At 43.1% G+C, this 25,404-nt stretch overlaps 1 protein-coding gene across 2 annotated transcripts in view; it reads left to right on the forward strand.

The window, feature by feature from the left end:
• sash1a (SAM and SH3 domain containing 1a) overlaps positions 1-25,404 on the forward strand; it is a 158,613-nt gene that overhangs the window by 124,289 nt on the left and 8,920 nt on the right. Inside the window, exons 3-17 of one of the 2 annotated variants that reach the window (XM_070925462.1) lie at positions 1,577-1,627; positions 1,726-1,775; positions 6,967-7,007; positions 7,321-7,410; positions 7,504-7,616; positions 9,048-9,146; positions 13,871-14,006; positions 14,475-15,442; positions 17,452-17,524; positions 17,721-17,866; positions 19,416-19,548; positions 20,612-20,781; positions 21,093-21,302; positions 23,759-23,909; positions 24,555-24,683. In XM_070925462.1, coding sequence (XP_070781563.1) covers positions 1,577-1,627; positions 1,726-1,775; positions 6,967-7,007; positions 7,321-7,410; positions 7,504-7,616; positions 9,048-9,146; positions 13,871-14,006; positions 14,475-15,442; positions 17,452-17,524; positions 17,721-17,866; positions 19,416-19,548; positions 20,612-20,781; positions 21,093-21,302; positions 23,759-23,909; positions 24,555-24,683 — 2,560 coding nt within the window. Of the gene's footprint in view, positions 1-1,576; positions 1,628-1,725; positions 1,776-6,966; positions 7,008-7,320; positions 7,411-7,503; positions 7,617-9,047; positions 9,147-13,870; positions 14,007-14,474; positions 15,443-17,451; positions 17,527-17,720; positions 17,867-19,415; positions 19,549-20,611; positions 20,782-21,092; positions 21,303-23,758; positions 23,910-24,554; positions 24,684-25,404 lie in introns of both variants that reach the window. The other variant, XM_070925463.1, reaches the window with a different exon arrangement.

Here is a 25,404-nt window from a genome sequence, read left to right on the forward strand (position 1 = left end):
GGGTTATGGTTTCTCTTTTTTTTGGGACCTGACAAATGTCAGCAATACCATGACATTGACACTTACTTAAAAGAGGTCAGCTATCCTTAATATAACTTTTCCCTAAATAATCTTGTTGACTAACCTCCTCTGTAAACTCATTCCCATGCCCTTTATAGTCTGCATACTCATAATATTATAAAGCCTACCACATGTATGCATTAGTATTTTCACAAATATTTTTCAAGTCACAATTTATGTGCTGTCATTTTGCCTCCTTATGGTATTTTAGCATAACTGAGGCAAGTAATATCGGCTTGGTTATCCTTGATTACCCTCTAACTCATGTCAAAAAGATTAATGGAACATGGAGGGTAAAGCCACAGATTTCTCATGGTGCAATGAGCAAGAAAATGGCCACTAGAAATGAACAATGTTGACATCATGGTAACCTTAAGTTTAGAGATGCAGGGAGTCCCTGGTCCACATTTTAAAAATCTGATCACTACCATTAAGCAAAGTACTGACCCCATCTGTTTTTGTGGTGCTTGATAACCCACAGTACAAGGCTGGTAGCACTGGGTGAGTGTGAGTGCAAGGACTTGTGTAATCTCCTCAATGAGAGTTCAAAGGCACTCAAGAACACACAACCAAGAAAGCATGCACCCATCCAATCCCTCAAGGCCATTCATTGGCTTTAAATAATCACATGCTGCAGGTTAAAATCTAAGCTGCAGATGTGATTGTATAGTCCCCGTGTCTGTCTGTAGAAGCATTTGGTTCGAGGCACATCTGTATCTGGATATGCCGTGATGAGGCCACCTGTTTTAGACATATGCAAGCACCAGTCTTGTGTAACAGTGAAAACAGCCCTGACAGACATTGCGGGCTGGACAAGCTCAGCAACGTTTTGAAAGTGAAAGAGGTTGAACTGTTTTTGTGCAGGACAGCCATTTGTGTAGTTTGTTCCTTAAATTCATGGACAAAGTCTGGATATCTATTTTCCATATAGGCCAGTTTGCCTTTTTGTGCTGCCATTTCATTTATTAGAATGTGATATGATGTATTTTTAAGATTTGAGGCAAACCAGCAGGTGTTTCCTTGTGTTTAGGGAGGTGCACACTAACGTCATTGTAGTCACACAGTGGAATTCATGGAGCTAGTTACGTAGGTGCTTTTTTGTCATATCTTGTTCTTCTGGGAAAGCCAAGACTTTGCTAGGCTACACCACTGTGGTATTCAATAACAATCAAAACAAGTATTGCAGGTTTTGGGTACCTGAAGCAAGACTTGACTTGTTGAGTTGTCTGGGTTGTTGGTGTGTACACACGTGCTTGTGTTTGTTTGCACTGATATGCAGGTGTGTCTACATGAACCTGACCAAAGAACGTCTTTCCCACATCAGGGCATTGTTAAACATGCCATCCACTGTTTCTGTAGTCTGACCTTTCTTGTCCATATACAGATCTTGTTTTACCTTGTTTTTCTAGTCTTCTCAGTTCTGTGCTCACAGTTCATATGCCCCTGTGTTATTAAGTGATTGATCTTTGACACTGACATTTGACCCTCTTTCTTCTCTCTCTCGCCATTTTTTCAGGAGAAACATGACCCAAGCAGCACATCCCTGCAGCTCCGTTCTGAGATCCAGGTAAGCACAGCCTATATACACACTTTACAATGTCAGTTTTACACAGTCTTTGGCTTAAAAGTCAAATCTGACACCTGTCTCCTTTTCTGTGTCCTCAGGAATCATTAGGCTTCAGCAGTGAGGTGTCCACTCCAGAAACAGACAGAAAGTACGTTTTTTTCCCCCCACTTTATCGCTGTAACATGTGACTGGAGCCAGTGTTGAACCATGAAATATGCTTGGATCGAAATGTGTGGCTGTTGCATGTCAAAACAATATGCGTCTGGATAGCATCAAACCATACATGCCTCCACACAAAATCATGGATCACACTTAGCCTTTCTGCGTGTCTGCAGCTAGAGATGGAGAGAGGCAAATGGAAATACACGCACCTCCATATGCAGGTCATGTGACAGCATGTACAAAAGGTCTCTGACCTGACATGAGGAGTAGAGGTCAGCTCCTCAGGTGGAAAACTTCATGGATCAGAGTGGTGGTGTGTGAGTGAGCAGTTGACTCGGGTTCAGCTACAGGTGACCTTGATTGTAGATGTACTGGAACATATATGAAAATACTGATTAATTCAGACAGGCAGACACACATACACAATTCTGTTTCAGTATATTGTTACAGTAAATTAATAGAACAGACATACATTTCAACAACATATGAAGGATGATTAAAAAGATGTTTAGTCAGAACTGCGAACAGACATGAGAGTGGTAAAATATAAATCTATAAATCCCTAACTGATAAAACATTACCTAATTACTATTTACATGAGTAGGTATAAATGAGATCAACGCTCGACATTCATAGTTGGTCTCCTTTGGTCACATCCCTGCTGTGGTTAAAGGAAAACCACTCACTGCTTCCTTCGGCTGACCTGCTCCGTCCAGCAACCATTCTCTGTTCTCTGGCTGTCCATGCTTCCTTCCTGCCTTTGTGTCCAGCAGGGGAGAGGGGGAGACGGAGAGGGTGATGGCCAAATGATTACAGCAAAGGAGCATGAACGAAAGAGCAGGATGGAACCGGGCGTGTGGGTGGGGTTCCTTTTCACTGGTTCCTGTAACACAAAGTGTGTGTGTTCAGTTTTGCACTGTATGATGTGTGTGTGAAATTTCTCCATCACGGATCCACCATGAGATCACTGTTATACACTGTTATACACATTTAAAGCAATCCAAGTTAATCGAGAGAATTTAAAGGAGAGATTTTGGGTGGAGATTTAGTGCAAGAATTGGGAGCCCCATTCAAATCCCAACACCATGTTTGCCAAGACCATAGGTTAAATAAATCTTAGTGTGACTTAGAAATTATCTCACCTTTTTCCCTATTTTTTAATTTGTTTCTGACCATCACCCCTGTGTGACCCCCAGAGGAATTGTCATGTTCACGTGACGACCACGTGCGGTAGAGGAAGCGCATACCACAGACATGATCTCTTCTCCCATGGCTGTATATGTTGCACAGACAAATGCCGAGGATGATGGGAACCAGATGCCACATTTCAAATGACGTCTCGCCGCTGTTCGAGAGAGTCCCAGAAAGAGCCTCTAACTGTGCTGTTCTCTCTCCTCTTCCTGTCAGTCTGGTTTCTTTCTGTCTTCCATGCCTCACGTGCTTTCTCTCACATCCCCTCTCTCATAAACATTCAGACTCGGTCTCACCTTAAGTCTTCAGTTAATCTCTAATGAAACTACTCCACATTCATCCCTCTCTTCACCTCCGTCATTTCCACTCTTTCTTCTATCTATTTCTGTTCTTACAAAGCCCCAAATTCTAGATGAAGATCTTTACATCACATTATCTAATTAATCTTGTTATTAAAGTTTTTATGCTCAAGGACAAGATGTCCCCCATCCAAGGCCTCAGAAACCTTTTTTTTTTTGTAAACCATCCCTCACTGCAAGCCCTTCTCCTCTCGTTCACCCCAGCCCTGTTTTCTATTACATTGCCTATTGTCCACTTTCCACTGTTGTGAATGGGTTTCAGGTATAGTGATTTATCATGTGCTGGCAGGGTGATAGACAAGCCCCCTCCATTCCTCACGACACATTCCTCACATCCTCACAAGCGGCACGCATGCACGTTCACACGCACAGACACGGATACCCCCATCATCACCTCTCTGCAGGACAATAGCACCCAGAGGAGATTACCCAGACTTCATCTTGGGCTGTGCCACCTCTCTGTCTGTGCGTCTCCTTGTCACTTTGTTGGCAGGAGGTGGGCACAGCTCACATAATGGCTGGTATGCAAGTGGTGATGACAGAGCGCTCTTAGAAGGCTGGAGGGTTCAAACTGGGGACTTCCTGTTTTGAAAGGTGATTGATTAGTGGGTATTGTTACAGAGAGGGCGCAACAAGCTTATCAGTAAGGTTAACAGTAGAGGCAAATGGATCTTGATGAAAGCATACGTGTGCACAGACGCACGATACAAATAGTTGATTATTGGCTCTAACAGGGTTTGTAAGATTGTAAATTTAGAGGCAGTTACGCTACTGGAAGCCCGGCTTATGCAACTAATAATCAGATGGAAATGTAAGCCGTGCCATGTGAAGAATGTGTTTGGAACAACAGTACCATGTTGGAAAACTTAAGTACCTTGTCAGCATATTTACCACTTGTGGCTGAGTGTTGCAGCCCTCATGTAACTGTTATTTGCTTCCGAGAGTAGAGCACAGTAGACGGTGTGTGTATGGCAGGAAAATACATGCACAATCACACGTGTGTTTTATCCGTATGATTTTCTTTTTTCCTGCCATTTGATCTTCCGTCTTCCCCCTCCATGTGATCTCTGACTTCTTCCGTGACCCCTGAAGAAGTCATCCCTCTGCTCTTCCTATGAACACTGACACTGTCACATAGGGTCGCTGCCTTTCATTGTCTCTACTCGAACACCGGAGATCGCCTCGCTCCAGGTGGCCAGCCCTGTAGACACACAACAGCACACCGTCACCAAATAGACATGCATGTGTGCAATTCTGTGATTTATGCTGAGTGCAGTAGAATCTGCCGCACAGCTGTGTGTCCAAATTTTGCTATGTGCTGGTTTATCATCTTTCCTGGACAGCAGCTCTGTCACACAGGATAGGAGCTGTGCTAGACCTGTGATTCATACTGTATCATATAATAGCTGCCTACGCAATCATCACTTATTCAGTCATCCTTTTTTGTTGACGAGCTGCTGGCTCTGTATATATTTTTTTCGGTTGTATCTTTTCTTTTACGTTTGTCTGTGTGTCCATATGCCTCTGCATTTACTACACATTTTCTATGAGAAAAGTAAGGGAAAGCGGTGTCAGACATGTCATTTTTACTGAGCAAACTTGCAATTCACTCATATCTTCAATGTCATCAGCCCATGTGTGTATCATAATGCAGAGTTATCATTCCCGTATCTATCCCGTAGAGGTTCAGCCAATGTTACTGTACTTGATATTATTCAGAAAATTGAAATTTGGATTCTTGTGCTAATGAGATCAAAAAAAAGCCTCCTACTCAATGCAAAGAACAGCATTTAAATAGAAAGGCATGCCAAAGATTTAAGGTTAAACCAATTAAGTTGCCTAGCCACACAATGCCTGGACTGACACAGACTTTGAAAGACATTCAGGCTTTTTTAAAGAGTGTGAGTGCGCAGATGTGTGTGAATGCGTGCACGCATGCATGTGTGCACTGCATGGGAGGTTAATTTATAGAGTATGGGGGGGGGTGCATAGAAAAGCTTCTATTGAGTGAGTTCTATTAGCATTAGCTTTGGCCCTAGCCTATCTGAGAGGGGGATGAACAGAGGGGCAAACCATACAGGCCTCCATTCAATTAGCATCTCATTATGTTGCCATGGCAGCCGGGGTTTAAGCCGTGTGAAGATTTCCCATTGCACCAAGAGAGGGCTTACGTCTGAACAAACCTATGAATACTTATGCACACACACACACACACACACACACACACACACACACACACACACACACACACACACACACACACACACACACACACACACACACACACAGCCACTGGAGAGGGGAAGTGACCTGTTCATCTTGTTTTGATCCTGTCACACACTTTCACACTGCTTCTCTGGCAGCCAGCTGTCTCTCCGCATGGCTCAGCAGCTGTATGCCCATGTGCACTGGACTCCAACCATTAAAGGTGTGTGGATGTGTGAAAGTGTGCAAGTAAGAGACAGTACAAGAGTGGGACAGTTATGCCTTTTAGTTGAGAGATTTACTTAATAGGTCTCGGAGGGTCTTAGGCAAAAAGCTTACAGTGTGAGGCCACCACAAATCATTTTACCTCGCACACACATAAACACACCCGTAGGGCTTCATCCAAAGACATAATCCATCCTGAAGTTTCACTCCCTCTTTACCTTCTTACTCAGTCCACTTAGCCCAATCTGAAAACGAAGTCTGTGAAGTTTTTAGCAGCTACTTTGAACATGAACATGAAGCTTTTTTTGTTATATAAAGAAGACACAAATAGATTGCTGTTGATGTGGCTTCTCGTCTCATCCAGAACAAGAGAGAGTCGGTCACGGCCTAACATGCCGCTGAACTTGCTAGAAAATTGGGTGAGGTTGCGGATACATGACTTTTAGATTGGAAGCTGAGTGCAGATCATGTGCCACAAAGAACTTTCGAGTTGTTATTTTCACCCCGTTAGGTCTGACTATTTAGGAAGGTTTACAGACATGTCGGGACTCAGTTATTTTCCATGTCTCCCTCTCTTATGCCCTCTCTCCCTCTTCTCCCACTCTTTCTTCTGTCTTCCTCGTGACTGTCTATCCTGTGGAGGGAAGTGGAAACACAAACAGGCTGAGTCTGCCCTGTGGTTCCTTCTCTCTCTCTCTCTCTCTCTCTCTCTCTCTCTCTCTCTCTCTCTCTCTCTCTCTCTCTCTCTCTCTCTCTCTCTCTCTCTCTCTCTCTCTCTCTCTCTCTCTCTCTCTCTCTCTCTCTCTCTCTCTCTCTCTCGATTCCATACTTTCCCTCTTCACTTTCATGCGGTTGCCCTCTCTTTTTCTTCATCTTGTTATCCTTCCTCCTTTCTTTGCTGCTTCTTAAACACTTGTACCACCATCTTTATCTGAGGATGTCATTGTTTACATCTTCTCCTCTCCCTCTTAAGCCTCAGGAGCCTGGTTTGCTGTCACTTAAGCACCACCACTGACCCCAAGTGGTGAACAGATAGAACTGCAGGCCTCCTTGCCAAAAATGAACATTCATAAACACAGTTAAAGGGGTTTGGAGCACTGTGGTTGAGACAACAGGTGTTATGATGATGTCTAGGAGTAGGAAGATAATTTTATTTCTAATATTGATTCCCTCTTTCTTTACTCTTTCCCCCCACAGAATGCCCCTGCACAAATCCAGCTCTGAAGATGGATCTGGAGGTAAGTTGAGATGCATTTTCATGTTTGTCTTCTGCTGTCTTAATATGTTTGCTATAAATTCAAGCTTAACATTTATTGATTCCTGAGGTGAAATTGAGACAGGAATAGCTAGACAGACATTTTTGCATAAGGGTCATACTTTGCAAGAAATGGAGGAATGGTCTATACCCATGCAAATATGTACAAAATTGTATTTACCTATATTGAGAAGTTAGTTGAGCATGCTGAGCAGAGTGTCTTGTAAATCTTGTACTTGCTTTTCTGTGGCCAGAAATCATACAACATAATTGGAATCTTGGTGCCCTCCTTTTAGGTAAATGGGACAATAAGAAGAAGAACAAATCTTTTTGGCAGAACTTCCGCAAGTCTCAGCACAAACCAGTCATGCGACAGACATCCAAAGGTGTGTGTGGCTTTGTTTTTCCAGACCTACTGTACTGAATAGATGTTACTCCATATTTGACCTTTTTGCTCTTTTTTCCCTTTCACCCTTCAGGAGAAGACATAGGCTACGTGGCCAGTGAGATCACCATGAGCGACGAAGAGCGAATCCAACTAATGATGATGGTGAAAGAGAAGATGATCACTGTTGAAGAAGCTCTAGCTCGGGTAGGAAGCTCCACTGATGCCGCACCTGTTGCACCTACCTCAACCCACCCTCACTCGACCCCGTCCCTTAGGACCGCCGGTCTGTAGCATCCCTTCAACCCCCAGATCCCCTGACCTCCCCTGGATTCATTTCCAGCCTTCCCTCCCTTCTGCTCCATATTCCGACCATAGCTCTGGCTTACTAAAACGACTCACTCTCACTAACCTATACGAGGCCCCGTATTTTTTACATGCGCACACACACACACACACACACACACACACACACACACACACACACACACACACACACACACACACACACACACACACACACACACACACAAACTCCAAACTGTGTTTCCAGAGGTTTAGGAGTCGGGGGATTTTAGGGTGTGAGCTCTTGGAGTGTGTGTGGGTGTGTTGCTCAGTTCATAATTGTGGGATTGATGGTCATAGTTACACAATAGCCCCACCTGTTGGGGGGACGCTCTGGTGCATTGTGGTTTTTCTCTCCAGGTGGACATGGTGGATAATTACTTGGCTTTCCTTTTAAATTTCCTTACATTTCTTTTTGATCAATTTCTGGTGATTGTTCTTTCTTTTGGTAATTGCCTCCTTCCTCTTCCTCTTCCGTCTTCATCTTCCCTCCTTCCTTCCTGTCAATCACCTTCTGTAATGCCTTGCTCGTGGGTAGCATGACTGTCCAGCAGCATTTCAGCACTGGATTGCTCTCCACAAGGCAGATGTTAATTATCATCTTACCCTTTTTTATTCCAGAACTTTGATTTTTTTGGCCAATATCTTGATCACAGCTTCTCGCTTTAGTGATTGACACTCAGTTAAACCAATCAATGATCAGCCTTTGTGGATAGTTGATTTGACTTCTTGTTGTGCTTGTGTGTCTTTATTTAGCGTGTTCTGTGTATCACATGCTGATGAATATCAGCATATTGGTTTTTATTATTGTCAGTATAGCGGTATGTAGTATGTTTCCAGGGATGTAGTGGAATATAAACATAATAAAATTAAATCTGCCTTTCTGTCCACTTTTTTTATTTATGGTGTATGATTTATGTCTGCACAGAAAGGCAGACGTAAATCTTCATGACAAAAAGTCATAACACACACATAACAGAAGGCAATTCACGGGAGTATAGGGATATTTTAAAATAAACTGATGCTTTGCCTAAAACAGAACACACTTTAATTTAGTGGTTGTTTGTACAAAGATCACCAAACTCAGGTTACAGTTCACACCTTTATTTACCACTACATCACTGGTTGAGTCCTTCTGTTCTGTCTGTCTGTCTGTCTGTACATGCCCTGTGAATGCAAGCAATCGACATCTATCGATCGCCTGTTAGTACATGGAGAGATGTGGCATGCTCGGTGAGAGTGGGTGGCCCCGCCCTGTTCCTCTGCCTCTCTAAACTCTTCTTCTCCACGTAGCTGAAGGAGTATGAGCGCAGCAGACAGTCCAGCAGTACTGACACTGCAGAGTGGACTGACGGATCTGCAGCCAATCTAAACCAGTCCTCAAACTGCAACGTAAGTACACCCCACCCCATTACCCCGACACCCCCAAATCCCTGACCTCTCCCCTTTACTCTGCCTCTCTTAACACTCTCACCTCGACCACTCTCACCTTTAAGTTTTATTTTTCAGCCCACAAGTTTGGACGACCGTTGTTGTTTCGACAAATGTGTGCATGGATGTGTGTGTTTGTTCAGATGTAAATTATTATAACCTCAACTAGTTTTCCTTGTTTGATGTCTAGACTTTAGGTACAATCTGCTTATAGATTCCCCTAATAAATATGTTTGAAATATTATTAATTTTTGACAGTTTTTTATTCCATTGTATAAACCACCTTCACTCAACTTTTATCTTGCCTTCCTCTCCCTTTTATCTCCCCTTCTCTCTCTCTGCTCTTCAGTCATGGCCAAATTACAATATATCCGCCTTTGCACATACATTCTCTCCACCATGTCAAGTGCATCTTAATACTATATGGGTGTTACCTCTGTGAATCTTGGCCCATTGCTTATCTCGGTTTTCTGAGGCTGCGCTCATGAATTGGCAGTCACAATGAGATATATGCAATGTATTGCAAGTCCTCTTCCATATTTTATTCATCAGGTTAATCTTGGCATGGGCATCTCATTTAAAATGTGTCCTCAACAAAGTCAAAATTGGCTGCTGTAGTGACAAGGAAATTGTCTTATGGAAATTTAGGTCAGGTCTGTTTCCATCAGTCAGTTGTAATTGTAACTTGCGGAAAGCCAAGTGGAGAGTCACACAAAATCTACCCCAAACCCCTTGCAGCGTATGCTTTTGTTGGCCATGATTTTGTCAGCTGTGATCCACGGAGAGAAGGTCTCGAGGATTCTTTGCTTTGTGAAGTGTTGTGGAGCTGGAGTTCAGACAATCAGGTCCTGTTGAATGCAGTTTAATGTTTGTTGACAATCAGTCAGTTCTTTCTGGTGTGTGTGTGTGTGTGTGTGTGTGTGTGTGTGTGTGTGTGTGTGTGTGTGTGTGTGTGTGTGTGTGTGTGTGTGTGTGTGTGTGTGTGTGTGTGTGTGTGTTTGCATATGTTGATGTGTTTTTCCTTTTATAAATGTAGGTCAGCTCTGATCCAGAATCAGGACTCACAGTGGTCACGGTGGCTTTTCATTAGTTTTGTACTATATGGCATCATATGGGAATAGCAGTCTCACGCACTGACCCACTTTTTTTTTTTTTTTTTTTTTTTTTTACAGGAAATGGGTTTATCCAAACACAAAAATTCCAAGTACTCTGAAATAATTCCCTGCACATGTGTATTATTGCTATTTTGAAATGTGCTACTTATTCCCTAGTAAAGAGCATTTCCAAGACCTGATCTGGGACCCAAGTTGGACTGGGTTTGATAAATGTAATTCAGTGACAGATGAGCTTGACTTTTACACGTTAATAGCTGCCCCTGTGACTCTTCAACGTAATTTATGGTTTGCAGTCATAAACTCAGATTTACAGTACTTGTCTGTTTCTTACTGTAACTGAATCAGTGAAAACCATGAATAAGGACTCATGCAAAATAGTTTTCTCACCTCGTCAAGGGTCTTTATACAATTCTTCTTCTGCGTAATGATTGATGATTTCCTTCCATATGAAAAATAGGTTAATTATGCCATACATAATCTCAGCGCAGTTCTGCCTGGCTGTTTGATGTGGGTGTGTGAATTGTGCATGAGTTTGCCGATCATCTTATCAGTCTGTCGACCCTCATGTTACCCCTATGCTGCCAGCTGCTCACTTCCTGTGGGAAGGAGATTGATCGATTGGGGGGTTTTACAGACACGGGAGAGGATGGAAGAGTTACGGAAGGAGTATTGTTTAGAGGAACACACAGCTTGGCTCTGGAGGCTGTGAACAAATGCAAGAGCTGGAGGCAGAGAGGAAACAAGGGAGAGAAAAATAGAAAAGATGAAGACTTTGCACTTACCCCCAGGGCCCTGAAAAGGGAGGGAGTTCTGTATCTCCCTTTGCCCCAAGTTCCAAAATTGGCTACTTCAGGAAATACTGCTGCTCTGCTAGGGCCTCTATTGGTATCACACACTGGCCCCTCTCTAATGAATGGAATTAGGTCATTCCCAAATTCAAATAGTTGACACTTTTGTGTGTCTGTGTGTGTGCCTGTATTCTAAATACAGACATGCGAATATACAGTACATGCTTGTAGCTGACATGTTTGCAATATACAATCTTTGGCTCCTCTGTGCCTTTCTCTGATGCCGTCTTTCTCCGGTCTGTCTTCCCTCGGCGATCGGAGGCCACATTCCAGGGCTGGCCATTAGCGATGTGGGGGCCAAGGCAGGGTCAGAGGCGCTCAAATGCTGGGATTGTTCTCCATGCACAACACCCCTTTTCTCTGCTAGATGTGCGGCACGGCACTTCCAAACAGTCCCTCATTCCTCAGAGCTGAATTCACTGCAACAGGCTGCATCTGTACATACCAGCATGTACACAGGGGCACAGATATTATTTTGGATTGTGCATGTTTAAGACTGTGGCCGGCGCACTCTTGCTAACCTGTTGGACGTTAACACAGGAAGCGGTACCCTGCTGTTTTAAAGGGGGTGGTAAGTTTCAAGGCACATTGGTCCTCTTAACTGTTTGAATTAGATTGTTTGTTTTATGATTGTCCTGTTCTGTTTTTATGGATGGCAGGATGGCACAAAGATTTTTGTGTGCACCATGAGGATGTTAGTTTGTAGTTTTCTAAGTTTAACTGAATCCCTGAAGTTATGGGAACCAACCTCAAAGTAATTTGTGAAGTGAAATGGCAATTATGGCGGTCGAATTGTTGCTTTGATCTTGTTTTCGATGGGGCCCTTCAGCTCCGCTTGATTCATGGCCTCCTATGCTTGGCTTTCTTTCTGTGTGTGTATCTTCTCCCTTGTTTATCTGGTCATTTGCATGTATGGTGTTCCTCAAGACTGGGTTAGGACTTATATATCTTTGTCACCTCTTGACCACTATTCCTTTTCTCCATCTTTCATACTAGGAGAAGAACAAATCATGTGGGTTAACTGAAAATAGTTATCAAGAGCACCCAAGATGCAGGAGTGGACTCCAATCAAACTTTTAGTGGTCCCACTCATCTCACAGTATTACTGCTGCCTCTTTTATCAGTCCTCTCTGGCACAGACTTGTTATTACATTACATTCTCTGAAGTTAATACACTCAAGCATCGCCCAGAGCAAATGGAAAGTTGAAGGAGTCACCACTGCAGCCAGAATTGTGTGGTTCAGTTGAGGGATTGTCAGGGAGAATTGGGCTGAGGGACAGCGGTGTTATGGGTTTTCAGAGCCTATTTCTGCAGTCTGTCAGAGGCCAAATGAATGGCTGTACCCTAGCTCTACTCTGCCGATGTAACAGAAGACCTAAAAGTTGATCATGCACCTCTTAAAGTTGTGAATTTTGATAGAATGGACCTGCGTGATACCACATTGATTAATTAGTTGTTACATTTTCCAACTTGGCAATGATTCGTAAGGTTTTGTAACACTTGCATGCCTGCAGGAATCAAAAGATCATGATGTTGCTAAGGTGGTTTGGTGCCATCAAGGAGTTGCGGTCAATTTCTCATTTGTTCGATCCAACCAAGCCGCAGTTGTTAACATCATCCCTAATGTATGTCAGCAGCCTCTAAGCCAGGCCTGTGGTCAAAACTCAACAACAGCGAAAAAGCGGTTTCTTCCTTTTTAGCTTCGGAGCTGGAGGAGAAGACTGTATTCTGTCAGACTGAGAGCTGAGCCCTGCAGGCCTGCTTTGTCTAGTTTTGTGTGTGTGAGCGTTTGTGCATGCATGTCTGTCCCTTTTGCAAGCGATGCAGTCAACCTCAACCGTGGAACTGGCGGTGTGTGACCAGAGAGTTGGGGTTGCTGTGGAAACCAGTGGCAAATAGAAACAGATTAAGTTGTTTGAGCTCCATGATAATGATGGTAGTTCCTGCCAGACAATCTTTAGGCCAAAGCCCGTCAGCATCATCATCATCATCATCATCATCACCATCACGTGGAGGCCATAGCAAGACTATGCGCACACACATGTACGTACACACACAGCTTGGGGAGTTTTTGTGTGTTTGTGTGTGCTCCGATTGGGAGTAGGGTCTGGATGTGTGTGTGTGTGTGAGTGATGAAACTGTTAGTGACTTCATTATTCGGTCTCTTTTCCACTCCGCTACACTGTACAGAGAGTTTAAATGCAGTGACACCCGAAACACACGACCAGTGTCCTTCCATTTCCTCTGGAGTAAACAGCCTCTGAAGGCAACATAACGCCAAATGGACCATGTATTGGAATACTGATTCATTATGTCATTCAGTTGTACCCATTTTTTTTTCAAATTACTCATCTGGTTCATTGTTTCAGTGCATTTCTTCTGTGTTTATTATGAATATTAACATATTATAATGCGGTGTGCCACCATCCCTCCAATCCTCCATTTCTCACCTCACTAACTTTGACTCTATCCTAAACGATGTTCCCATCTGTCGCATTATAACAGCGCCTTCAAAATCTCAAAATATATTTTTCAAAGTTTGTGTTTGATTTTCTCACTACTTTTTGTTATATTAAATAACTTCGAAACAAAACCATACATTTCTGTCACACTTGCATTGATGTTTTTTTTTTTTTTTTTAAGGTTTATTTAATTGAAAAGTGTTTGACTGTCTGTCCCTTTTATTGTATCATCCCTCCCTCTTTCTCTCACTCCCACCAGTCTCGTGAACAGTCAGACGATGAGCAATCAGAGGACTCTGTGAAGTTTAAACGGCTTCACAAGCTGGTTAACTCAACACGCCGGGTCAGGAAAAAACTCATCAAGGTGGAGGAGGGCAAGAAACATGGTTCTGAAGGTTTGTAACACCTGAGTTCCTTCTATTATCTTACAGTTCAACATAATTTAAATATGTCCACATTTGTTTATAATAGCCAATTAATGTGTGTTGTATTGTCCAGGCTACATTAAGGTCTTTGTTTGAGGCCTCATATTTCTACTTTTTTACTTGTGAGAATTGTTTGTTGAAAATCAGTTATGAGCACTAAATTGAGCTGTTTGTCCTGAAATTAAGTTAAAGTTCAGAGTAAACTTCAGTTATTGGAAATGAATGACTCGTGTTAAAAAGTAGGCTAAAAAATAATAAAAAATCCTAAGTTGTACTCGTCTGTCATGGGTTTTGCCAAATACTCAGACTTTAAGAATGTGTTTTGAAATGTTTGCAGGCTAGCTGTGGTTTGGAAAACCACAGATGGGTCATGGGACTACACAGAATCTGATCCTCCTGAGTAACTTATGTTTTTGTCATTTTCTTCTTCTTCTTTAGATTTTCTGAATCTGGAGGCCCCTCCTACCTGTCAGGACAACACAGCTCTGTATACAGGGGTCCTAAAGAAGCCCCCTCTGCCCCAAGAGATCTCCCTGCCCTCCCTCACCCAGGATCAACTCTCTCTGGATGGAGACACAGACAGTCTGACCAACTCCCCTTCCTCCAGCAGCCTGGACACTTGGTCCGGACACAAGCTGGTCAAAACCTTCAGTAAGTCTTCCAGTACCCACGGCCTCATCCGGCCCCCCAAGAGAACCCCGGTTGGCTCTGGGGGCTCCATCTCCGGCGTGGGAGGTAGTGGCTCATCCTTCTCAGAGTTGGATGGCTGTGGACTAGACGACGAAGGAAAGCTGTCGCGCTCCACGACCGACGGCGAGATGCGGAAGGCCCTGAGCTCCATCTCACATGGGGTAAGTAACAACGAGGCTCTCTACGCCTACTATGGCCTCACAAAACCTCGCCCCAAACCCCCTGCCCAGTCCCGCCTCCTGATATCCCTGGACGACGGTCCACAAGGCAGCCCCAAACACCAACCTGCCAACCGACACCACGGTAGCTGGACGCACCGGAAACCTGACCCCAACTACGCTTACTCCACTAAGCACCTACTTTATCAACGCTCGCGCAACGCCAAGACCCCTGTCTCCCCTCTGTCTGTCACCCCCTCCTCCCCTGCCCGCTGTGATGTAGCCAAATCAAAAGGTTTTGGAAGTGGGGGAGGGAGCTGGGTGTTCCCCTCCCGCAGGCTGCGTGGTCGAACGGCAGTCAGTGAGCTGAACATCACCTATGTGGTAGAACGGAGCCTGTACGGTCACCTCAACTGGGCCCAGCTGGTCCGCCCAGTTACCCTCAGCCGCGCTGAGCGCCGCTGTCTATTGGAGGAGGACCGCGAGGCAGACAGGAAGTGGGCGTCCAGTGTGGACCGCTGCACCAAGCGTGTGCTCTTGCGCATCCAGCAGAAGTCTGTGAGTTTGGACCGTGAGGTTTAAATCGACCGCCTCGTGTGAGCAGGACTCGGTGCTTCAAAGTTGCAGAATAGCTCAGAGGTTATAGGTGAAGTACAGCAAACATACACAAACTAGACACGTCAGGTCAAATTCATTCAACTTATCCATATATTGTGTATATAGATATATGCATTGCATCGTGCTCATGTATAGAAAAAGGCTAGAGGCTGGTATATGTATCACAGACCTAACTGCCCTGAGAGGAGTGTCATCTTCTATGACCTTTAAGTGAATGCCTTTAGCTTTAAGCCTTTTTTATTTCAGCTGAATATGAAATGATTATGGAATATGCCGTGGCCCACTTGGGAGGTTAAGTTACAGCAGAGCTTTCATAAGTGCCTTTTATAAATGTCAGATCCCTGAAGGACATTCACACAGTCACACTGATCCCTGTTGGCCAAAAGAGATGCTGTACAAGCTTGAAGCTGCTCATCCTTAGAACTGCACAGCACATAGCCTCAGAGACAATGTTGTGCTTATCAGCTTTCAAATTGATCTTGTAAGAGGCAACAAAAAAGTGGAAATATCAGAAAAACAGATTCATACCACAGTGAATGTAAAATGCCAGTTTATAACTTCAACCAGCATGAAAACAGTCTGGTTTCATTGCAACTAACTTATCCAAATAGTGTATAGTGTGAGTATCAACAGAGGTAGTGGCACATACTCTAGGTGGCGATATAGTGGCGCTATCCTGCAGCTTTGAGGTTACCTGAATCCTATCGTGTTCTAGTGAAATCACTGGAGGTCGTTCTCATCCAAAAACTCGTTGAATCCACTTTTTCTGTTGTTGCTTTTCGTGTTCTTTTTTGGCCCGTGCCTCTATGGTTGCAGATGTGATTTTTTTTTTTTTCTTTAGTTGTTTTTCTTTCCTGTAATTATCTTTGAGGGACATTTTTTTCTGGGTGCATGTCCATTCCATCGAACATCGCCATGACATTCAGAGTTCTTTTTGGACGTCTCTTCAAACATGTTTGTTCTCCAAACTGTGCTTTTCCTGGGAAGTTGTGATGTGGACTGCAGCTGTGGACCTCTAATATAAAAACTGTTTTCTCAATGTGCAATGCCTTCTCACACGGAGCATCTTCGTCCAGGGTTTGTGGAAGGTTTAGTCGAGTAGTTTAGAAGTAAAGGCTTTTGAAGCAAAAGAGAACTGCTCCAAGTCCTACTTGAACCAAAAGTGTTTTTTGGCACATGTGTATGTACATGTCTGTGTCTACATGTTTGTGTGTGACCTACTGCAGAGCTTAGGTAGGAATCAAAAAGTCAAAGACAGCTCAGTGATAAGATCCTGGATCTCCTTTTCCTCTCATGTCATAGTTTCCCTTTGTGTCTACCCCTTATCTTGCTGTTGACTTCTAAAGTCAAGAACGAAAACCTCCATATCACCCCGTCCTCTCAGCAGAAACAATTTACTTCCTATTAAAAATGTTTTTGATGAGAATAACATTGTCTGCTCTAAGCAACCAACCTATATGTTGTGCATGTTTGCATACTAAGCCCAGTTTTACATTTCTCATAATTAACCACAACACGTTTTGCTTTAGGCTGAAATGCAATGAATAAACATTCACTTGTAACAGTGCAGTTATATATGTTTTCAGCTTGGCCACATCAAGAAAGATTTAATTCAAGTTTTAAAGCATATGAGCAAATTGCTGCGTGCTCTCCACGGTCAATATAACAGCTCATTGGCCGAGGACCATGCAGTAACTCGCACTTTTAAAGAGGAGCTCATACAACAGTTTGTGTCACATCATGTCTGTTGGCTGTCCACAGTCCCATATGACATCATGCCCCCGCATATATATACAAACCATATACCCATGTACATTAATCAAACTGCTGCCTGTGTAGTGCCAAGCATGAATCATTGTGAGTTGACCCTCAGTGGGTGTGGATGGGGAGTTTCTGTAACGTGACCTTCTGAATGTGACTCATTTGATTGTGTTTTGGCTCTCCCGCAGAGAACGTGCAGCTTCGGAGGCTTTGACCTGTCCAACCGCTCACTCCATGTGGTCAACACGGGCTCGGAGGCCAATGTAAGTGCTGGGAGCTTGTAAAATTAGAAGAGGCTGTGAGGAGGACAAGCTGAACTCTCCTGTCACACTAAATCACCTTTTCTCTTCTGTTTTCATCATCTCCTGTTCTCCTCGTCTCTGTCTTTCACTTCCCTCTGTCATCTCCTTTCTTTCGGTCCATCCTACTCCGCTCTTCCTGTTTTCCTTCTGCTCACATAATAAGGAACAGGAGGCTATATACAGGGAAGTGGTCAAATCCCCCACTACGTCTCGGATCTCACTGGGAAAGAAGGTCAAGTCGGTCAAGGAGACGATGAGGAAACGCATGTCGAAGAAGTACAGCAGCTCCTTGTCTGAGCAGGTTAGAAATAAACACAAACGCACACATGGATGCAATTTCTGAATGCTCTATTTGTAGAAAGTTCAGATAACATTGAACATTGCGTAGGTTTCCCTTGTTTTAAGGGCAAATGAGGCATGTATAAACATAGTGAAACCTTAACGTTATTTAAAATGGAGCAGCTAATAAACGGCCCCACAAATCCACACATTATGCTTTTGATCCTTAAAACAGTGAACAGTACTGCAGTAAAGACATAAAAAAAACTCCCCATGTCCTGCAAACATTTAGAGGATGTTTTGCAGTACAAGCCACATATTCTGTCCACAGGCTGTGAGTGGGTGGGAGTATTTGTGTTAGTTACAGAATAAACATAGAGCACTAAAACACAGATTTGGATTTCTCTATGCTGCGCTCTCCCTGGGCCCAGTGTGTAGGGTGGAGTGTGTGTGCTTCATGCTGAGCTCATGGAGTGATGCAAGTCTCCCAGAGGCTAGCACTGGAAATGGAGACTTGAAGTGTGAGAGTGTAGAATGAGTGTCTCATCTGCACTGGCTTCATTTTTCTGGGCATCTCGTGGCTTTACCAGTGGCCTGTCCAGCCCTGCAGTTTGATGTTGTCCTGCAGAATATGTCATTAATACACGGTTGAACATCTGTCCGTCATAGCGGTCTCAACGCTGTGACCCACATATCCCGGAATGAGTCATGGAGCCATTAGTTGGGAAAGAGCAAAGAAAAATGAATTGCCATGTCTCAGTGTCGCAACCATGGCCATTTTATAGACCACAATGCCACCTAGTGGAGTAGATGTTGATGTAGCATGTTGATGTGTGTTGTTGCATCATTATTTTTTTTACTTCAAAGGAGACCTGAAAAGATTTGAACAAAATCAAAAGTTAAGACAAAAGTGTGAGTTTCTGTCATCTAGTTATTACTAAGTTATTACTAATTTATGCAAAATAATCCATTGGCCCTTGTCGGGTAATATACTACTTGTCCTGTTGAAATAAGTTGTTAAAAAAGGACATTAGACAGTGAGGGATCTAGTTCAAGTGTTAACCAATGGGCTATAATTTCTGGCAGAAATGAAAAGCTTAAAATTTATAATGAATTTATTGGTTGGACATTTGTGTTGCCTGTACTAGTGCAGCTTGAGGACATTCAAGAAGGACCAGAAGTGCCTATTTTTTGAGGTCTGTAAATAAAATAAAAAAACGTTACTAAATAAAAATATTTGAATTAAATCTTCCTGAATTTGCACGTTTTTCACAATTGGTAACATTTTGATTAATAGCTTAATCGCATTTGTGCTGAAACATTTCATATGGGTACACCTGTTTTTCAGTAAAGATGAAAAACAAATACTGACGTCCCCTATCTCTCCCCCACTTCCCCATGATCTTCATCCTTTCTTTGTTTCCATGGTTTCCCCCATATGTCAACCTCTTAACCACACTTTTCCATCCCTCACATCGTTTCATCTCTTAACTGCACAACATTTCCTTTGTGTCTTCCCCCCATGTCCTTTCATTACCCATCTGCACCCCCCCCCCCCCCCCCCCCTTCAGTCCAGTCCGGATGGAGCTCCTGGCTCCCCTCAGTCCCCTCAGCCTGACACCGACTCTCTGGAGAAGCCAAAGCTTAAGGCCGGAGGCTCGGTGGAAAGTCTGCGTAGTTCACTCAGCGGACAGAGTTCAATGAGTAAGTCAAGAACCATTGTTACGAAAGGGCATTCCTGCTTTTAAAAACTGATATTTTTAATAGATTTTAGGTTGTTTTTTGACATGTTAAATAAAAGAAAAAGTTATCAAGATTGTTTTTTGCTTCCACAAAACATAATTTAGCATCTGTTGAATCAACTACTCCATTATTTCAATCCACTCTCTCCTGATGTTATTTTAGACTTGGCTGTCAGTGAACACTAGATGGTGCTCCTGACATTGTATATTTCAAATGCATACAGATGGATTAACCTTTGTGCTGCTTCTGGCATTACATGTATACCAATTACGACTGAGTGATGGTCATGAAGAGCAATTCTCTCTCTTGATCACACCCAGTCCCACCAGCTGCCTCATGTGTTGTGATCTCATAGAGTTTTGAATTGTGTTTGAGCCCTCAGGTCATCTTATCTAATTACAACTTCTGATTACTTCAACCTGTTGTTTCCGTCACGTCTTCGTGGATGAAATACCCTCCATCGTTTTCAAGCTCAGGGCGAATTGAAGACTTGGCCATCTTACAGTGATTCAAAGCCATAAAACATGCACACAAACACTCAGGCAGACAGGCAAACATACGGTAATGATTAGGTAGGAAGTCTTGCCTCTCAGATTCCCACACGTTGTCATGATCTCAGCAGCCTTCCCTCAGATACACAAAGAAATATGCAGCAAATGGCCAGCTTCTCCCAGGATCCGTAATACAAGTGTTTAAGACCCTGTTAAAGTTTTCCACTCACTGCCGACACAAAAATGTAGAAAAAATAAGAGGTTGACAAAATAAAATCAATATAGTGTACCTATGACTTCAACTCTAGCCTTGTAAAGCTACTTGATAAATGCAAGCTGTTATACAGTGACCATGAAGATGTTTTCAAACAGCTTGAGTCAGGATTTACTGCATTGATGTCACTATAAAGGAAACCTCCAGTTAATCGCTGCTTATAAAATGCTTTTCTTTGTAACGAGTGGCCAGTGACGGCTTTATAGGCAGTCATTTTTACAGCTTATATAAATCTCCATGCGTGTGTGTTTGTGTTCAGGTGGTCAGACAGTGAGCACCACGGACTCGTCAGCCAGTAACAGAGAAAGTGTGAAGTCTGAGGATGGTGATGACGAAGAGCCGCCTTATAGAGGACCGTTCTGTGGCCGTGCCCGAGTCCATACAGACTTCACCCCCAGCCCCTACGACACCGACTCCCTCAAATTGAAGGTAAAACACACTTTGGGACATGGAAATCATTGTGCACTAATAGTTTAAATTTACTAGCTTTACAGATATGATTGCAACTCGTGGACATGATGACAGATTGGAGCTTGGCTCAATTTATTAACCATTTTTATTGTACAGTATTAAGTACAATTAAAGCCGTATATTGGCCAAAGAGCTGCTACATCAAATACATTATTTTACTTTAAGGATTCAGTTTTTCTAAGCTCTTCTTTTGAACAACCAACAGGTTCAAAATGTAAATGCTAAAGTTGGGTCACTCTCTCTGAATTCTTGTCATTGTGTTTCTCCAGCGCGGTGACGTGATTGACATCATCAGTAAGCCACCCATGGGAACGTGGATGGGCCTGCTGAACAACAAAGTGGGCACCTTCAAGTTCATCTATGTGGACGTGCTGAGTGAAGAAGAGGAGAAGCCCAAAAGGCCCGTGAGGAGAAGGAGGAAGGGCCGACCACCCAAACCCACATCAGTGGAGGATCTGCTGGAGCGCATCAACCTCAAGGTAGATTACCAAACATGCCAGATTTATCACATTGTTGCCATGCATTGAATTCCTAATGCATTGGATTTACAGCATCAGGTCAACTCACATAGTGTCGAGTTTTCAGCGGAAGTAAAGTTTAGTAGATTTACCTACACTGATTTTGTCCATTGTATAAACTTTGCTGAAATCAGTGAATTGTCCAACCTGAGAAATCCCACCCATTTGTCACCTCAATAAGAGAAACCAAAACTTAAGAAGTAAATGAAAATATTGTTTTAGCCAAATGTCTTCAAAACACGTTTGCAGACAAGCAGAGATAAATATAGTGTATGCAATTACAGGCTTCACAGCTTAGCATGTTTGATCTGACACTGACGCATAAACAGTAACATCCACATTCTCACAACCACGCCCCAACAAATAACTTGTGTCTTTCATCAAAACCTACACAAAGCTGTGAGCTTGATATCACCTCCTCCTACTCAGGCAACCCCCCCCCCCCCCCCCCCCGAAAAAGACGTGGTCGGTTGTCTGTTTTTTCTTTGCCAAGTCACAGATTAAAGATCCAGAGCACATTATGAATCTTACAGCACAGGCTTCCTAAGCTGTGAGTCTGCGTGTTACAAGTGCTCATGACTTGTACAGTGGGCGAGTTAGTGTGTGTGTGTGTGTGTGTGTGTGTGTATATATATATATATATATATATATATATATATACACATATATATACATATATAGAACATTTTAGAGTTTCCAGTTTGCAGCCAATGTGTATTTTGTTACCTGGTATTTTAACTACTCTTTACATGATTTGTGGCCAGCTGATGATGGAAAAAGTAAAACTAAATTCCAGTCACTCAGTTATCTTATCCAACATGATTGATCTTGTCAAGCACTGTTTGCATTCAATTATTCAACTTTACTTTTCATAAACATCAAATTAAGCAAAATTAATTTAAGATGAGTTAAAACCTAAATAATCTAGTAATATATCGTAATTGCTTCAATAAAGTCTTGTTTTGAGTTTTAGGTCTGATAGTGTTTTGCAATTTGATGTATTGTCAATTTTTTTGTTGACAATAGCACAATATTTGACTTGTTTGTAGAGCGTTTTTAGTGATATGCAAATATTAATCAAAAGTTTTACTGCTTAAGAGTGCCTCACATATTTTCCGCACTGTAGATATTTCCTTTTCTTAGGTTTCTGTCATTTACAGTGTCCGTGTTCACAGAAATGGCTTGAGCTCCATATGCTAAATAAATACTGTATGAGTTATGATTGAGTTGTCACAGATCTAACGAGTAAAAATGTTGTTGTGTGCTAAATGCACATTTGGTTAAACTGGCAAGCCACAACTTGGAACACACATCAACAGTTCCTATCTGTAACTGTAAGTGTAAATCTCCACGCCCCTGTAACTGTTGGCCCGATGGATTCTCTGCCAAACAGTCTTTGGATTTGGAACGTGTGTTGAGTTTTTCGACCGGCCAAAAAGACAAAAGATTCTGTGAGTGAGAGGACCCGGCTGCCTGTGTTTGTGTTAGTTGGTGGTCCTTTGTTTAGTCCTGCATCATCCAGCAGAAATAGAACACAGACACACTGTTCTCCGCTGTGGACTCCACCATTGTAATTGATGGTCTTGCTGGTGACACACAGTCTATGTATTCATCCAACAAAGTGTGTGGGTCACACAAACGTAGAGCCCAGCAATATTCAAAGTGGAAGCAGTTATAAGTGTGTTGAATGATGGTGTCAGCTGACTGTGCACTCACACAGGGCGTATCTAGATTTTATTTTCTGTGTCTGTACCCTCTCCGATAACACCGTGGTTTGGGGGGACAAGCTTTGGTTTTGTTTGTGTTGGTGTGCAAAACTTTGCCATCTGTGGTTGAAGAAGACTTTGATGTGATCGTCTCCACCTGCAGTTCTTCTCGTCTCCACATTACGTTGGCGGGTTTCCCTTTCAAGTCTTGTTTACCATTTGGGCCACAGCTAGAATAGCTCAGGACTGTGGCCACACACTCCACGCTGTTACTTGATTGGTGCAGCTAACTCGCTAACGTTGCTGCAACTCATTTTTATATGCCTGTCAACATGACAAAGATTGTGCCATATTTAAGTGTGTTGACAGCTGAGGCTTTAACATAACTGAATAAGCCACGGCGTAAAGTGATTACATGCTATCTAAAAATCTAAATAGCAGTTTAGATTTGGCTCACCAGTGGTTTAAAAATACACGATATGGATGGGAAATAATGAGCGGATGTGTGTGTTTTTTCTCCTTACCCCACCTCTATGTTTGTACTTTATGTATTTTATGCTTCTACTCCAAAGGTTTTGTCACCGCTCCCATGACTCAAATCCAAAGTGTATTTTTCTTTAGTCTAGTGTATTTCTTCTTGTCTTTCGTCACACTAATTCTTAGCTCCTCGAAAGAAACTTTAAACTCAGACGTGATGTTTCTGTCATGCAGGAGCACATGCCCACTTTCCTGTTCAACGGCTACGAGGACCTGGACACGTTCAAGTTGCTGGAAGAGGAGGACCTGGATGAGCTGAACATCAGAGATCCTCAGCACAGAGCCGTACTGCTCACAGCTGTAGAGCTGCTACAGGAGTACGACAGTAAGTAGACTTAGAAAAAGCACATACACATTTTAGATAGATGCATGAGAACATGCTCGGCGTGGTGATTCTAACTCACTCAAATTCCCTGGCTGTATAAAAGATGCATCATCTGTATTTTGATGAGGGTTGAAGACCTGGATTTAAGGTCCTGATGTTTACTGGGAATTCTCACCAAACTCTGCTCCCTTTCCCTGAAAATATTTGCTGGAACCTGAGACTGTGGATTGTGGAAGGATTGTGTCTGTGTCCGTCTGTATGCACTGAAGACTATCAAATTTACTTAAACAAGCCGCCTTCTACAAACCTCAGTATGCAGTTGTCATTCCTAAGTACTGAAGTAGAACCTTGAAATGTCATTATTACTGCTCTATTACTGATTATTATCAGCTGCAGCATTTTTTCCAACAACTTTTCTTGTTTAAATGCAGCATACAATTCAGCTGTGTGGCAAAACAACAAATAAACTAAACTTCAATATCAAATACAACTTAATTCATTGAGATGTCAACCATGAGCTGCGGCTCTTCACTGTTGCTATCTGCTAAAGGCATAAAATGCAGAATAAATCATTTTAAAATGATGGAAAAGCGTTCAACCTTAATTTTGATGTTTGATGCTATTTTCCGTGCGTCTTCTCTTCAGGCAGCAGCGATCCGGAGCGCAGCGGCCTGTCAGGCTCCCAGGAGAAGCTGCTGTCTGAGGGTCGGGGCCTGGTGGGAGACTCCCCGCGTGACTCCGGGTGCTACGAGAGCAATGAGAACCTGGAAAATGGTAATGATAGCTTTGCTTAGTCTAGACCACCATTACCCAAGGCCCACTGGGAATTAGCTAAGACCTAGTCTTGGTCTAGCCGAGCCCTACTGTAGTACTCCAGTGACTCCTTCGCCTTTTTCCTCCGTGGGCTTCCACCTTTGCTCCATCTCTTGCCATGCTTCTGCAACACCTCGCCCATCTCACCCCTCTGGACCAGCTTCTGCCAATCAAACAGCTCCTTTTGCCACCATATCTGCCCCAAAACCTCACCTGCACCCACCTTATCACCTCATACACTCTTAACTTTTACTATCCTGTCACTCCGCTCTCTTCACCACTCTTTCCATCTTATAGGCATTCTGTATCGTCAGTGCCAAAGTCCAGTTGTAACTGAGAGGAAGCCAGGTCCAAGACCACTAAGCCTAGTCCACCCCACAATGCTGGGAGCACAGAGGGAGAGATCCTCCCCAATGCACAGAACTGTTCTGATGAGAACAAAGTCACTGCCCAGTCATGGACTCAGATTCCCAGCTCTTCCACCTGTGGATGCGAGGCTGATAGAAGGATACCAGGAGGATGATTACGGGCTCAGAGAGAGTTTTTTTTAAGTGTTTTTAATATAGCAAAAGAGCTTGCAGAGTAGCATGTCAATAAGCAAGTCACATGGCTGTTTTTTTGCTGTGGCGATTCTATAGGCTGATAAGGTTATTAAAAAATGTACTAGTCAGGTCAAAGATCA

This window comes from Enoplosus armatus, chromosome 19, assembly GCF_043641665.1.
Source record: "Enoplosus armatus isolate fEnoArm2 chromosome 19, fEnoArm2.hap1, whole genome shotgun sequence".
NCBI classification, from domain to species: domain Eukaryota; kingdom Metazoa; phylum Chordata; class Actinopteri; order Centrarchiformes; family Enoplosidae; genus Enoplosus; species Enoplosus armatus.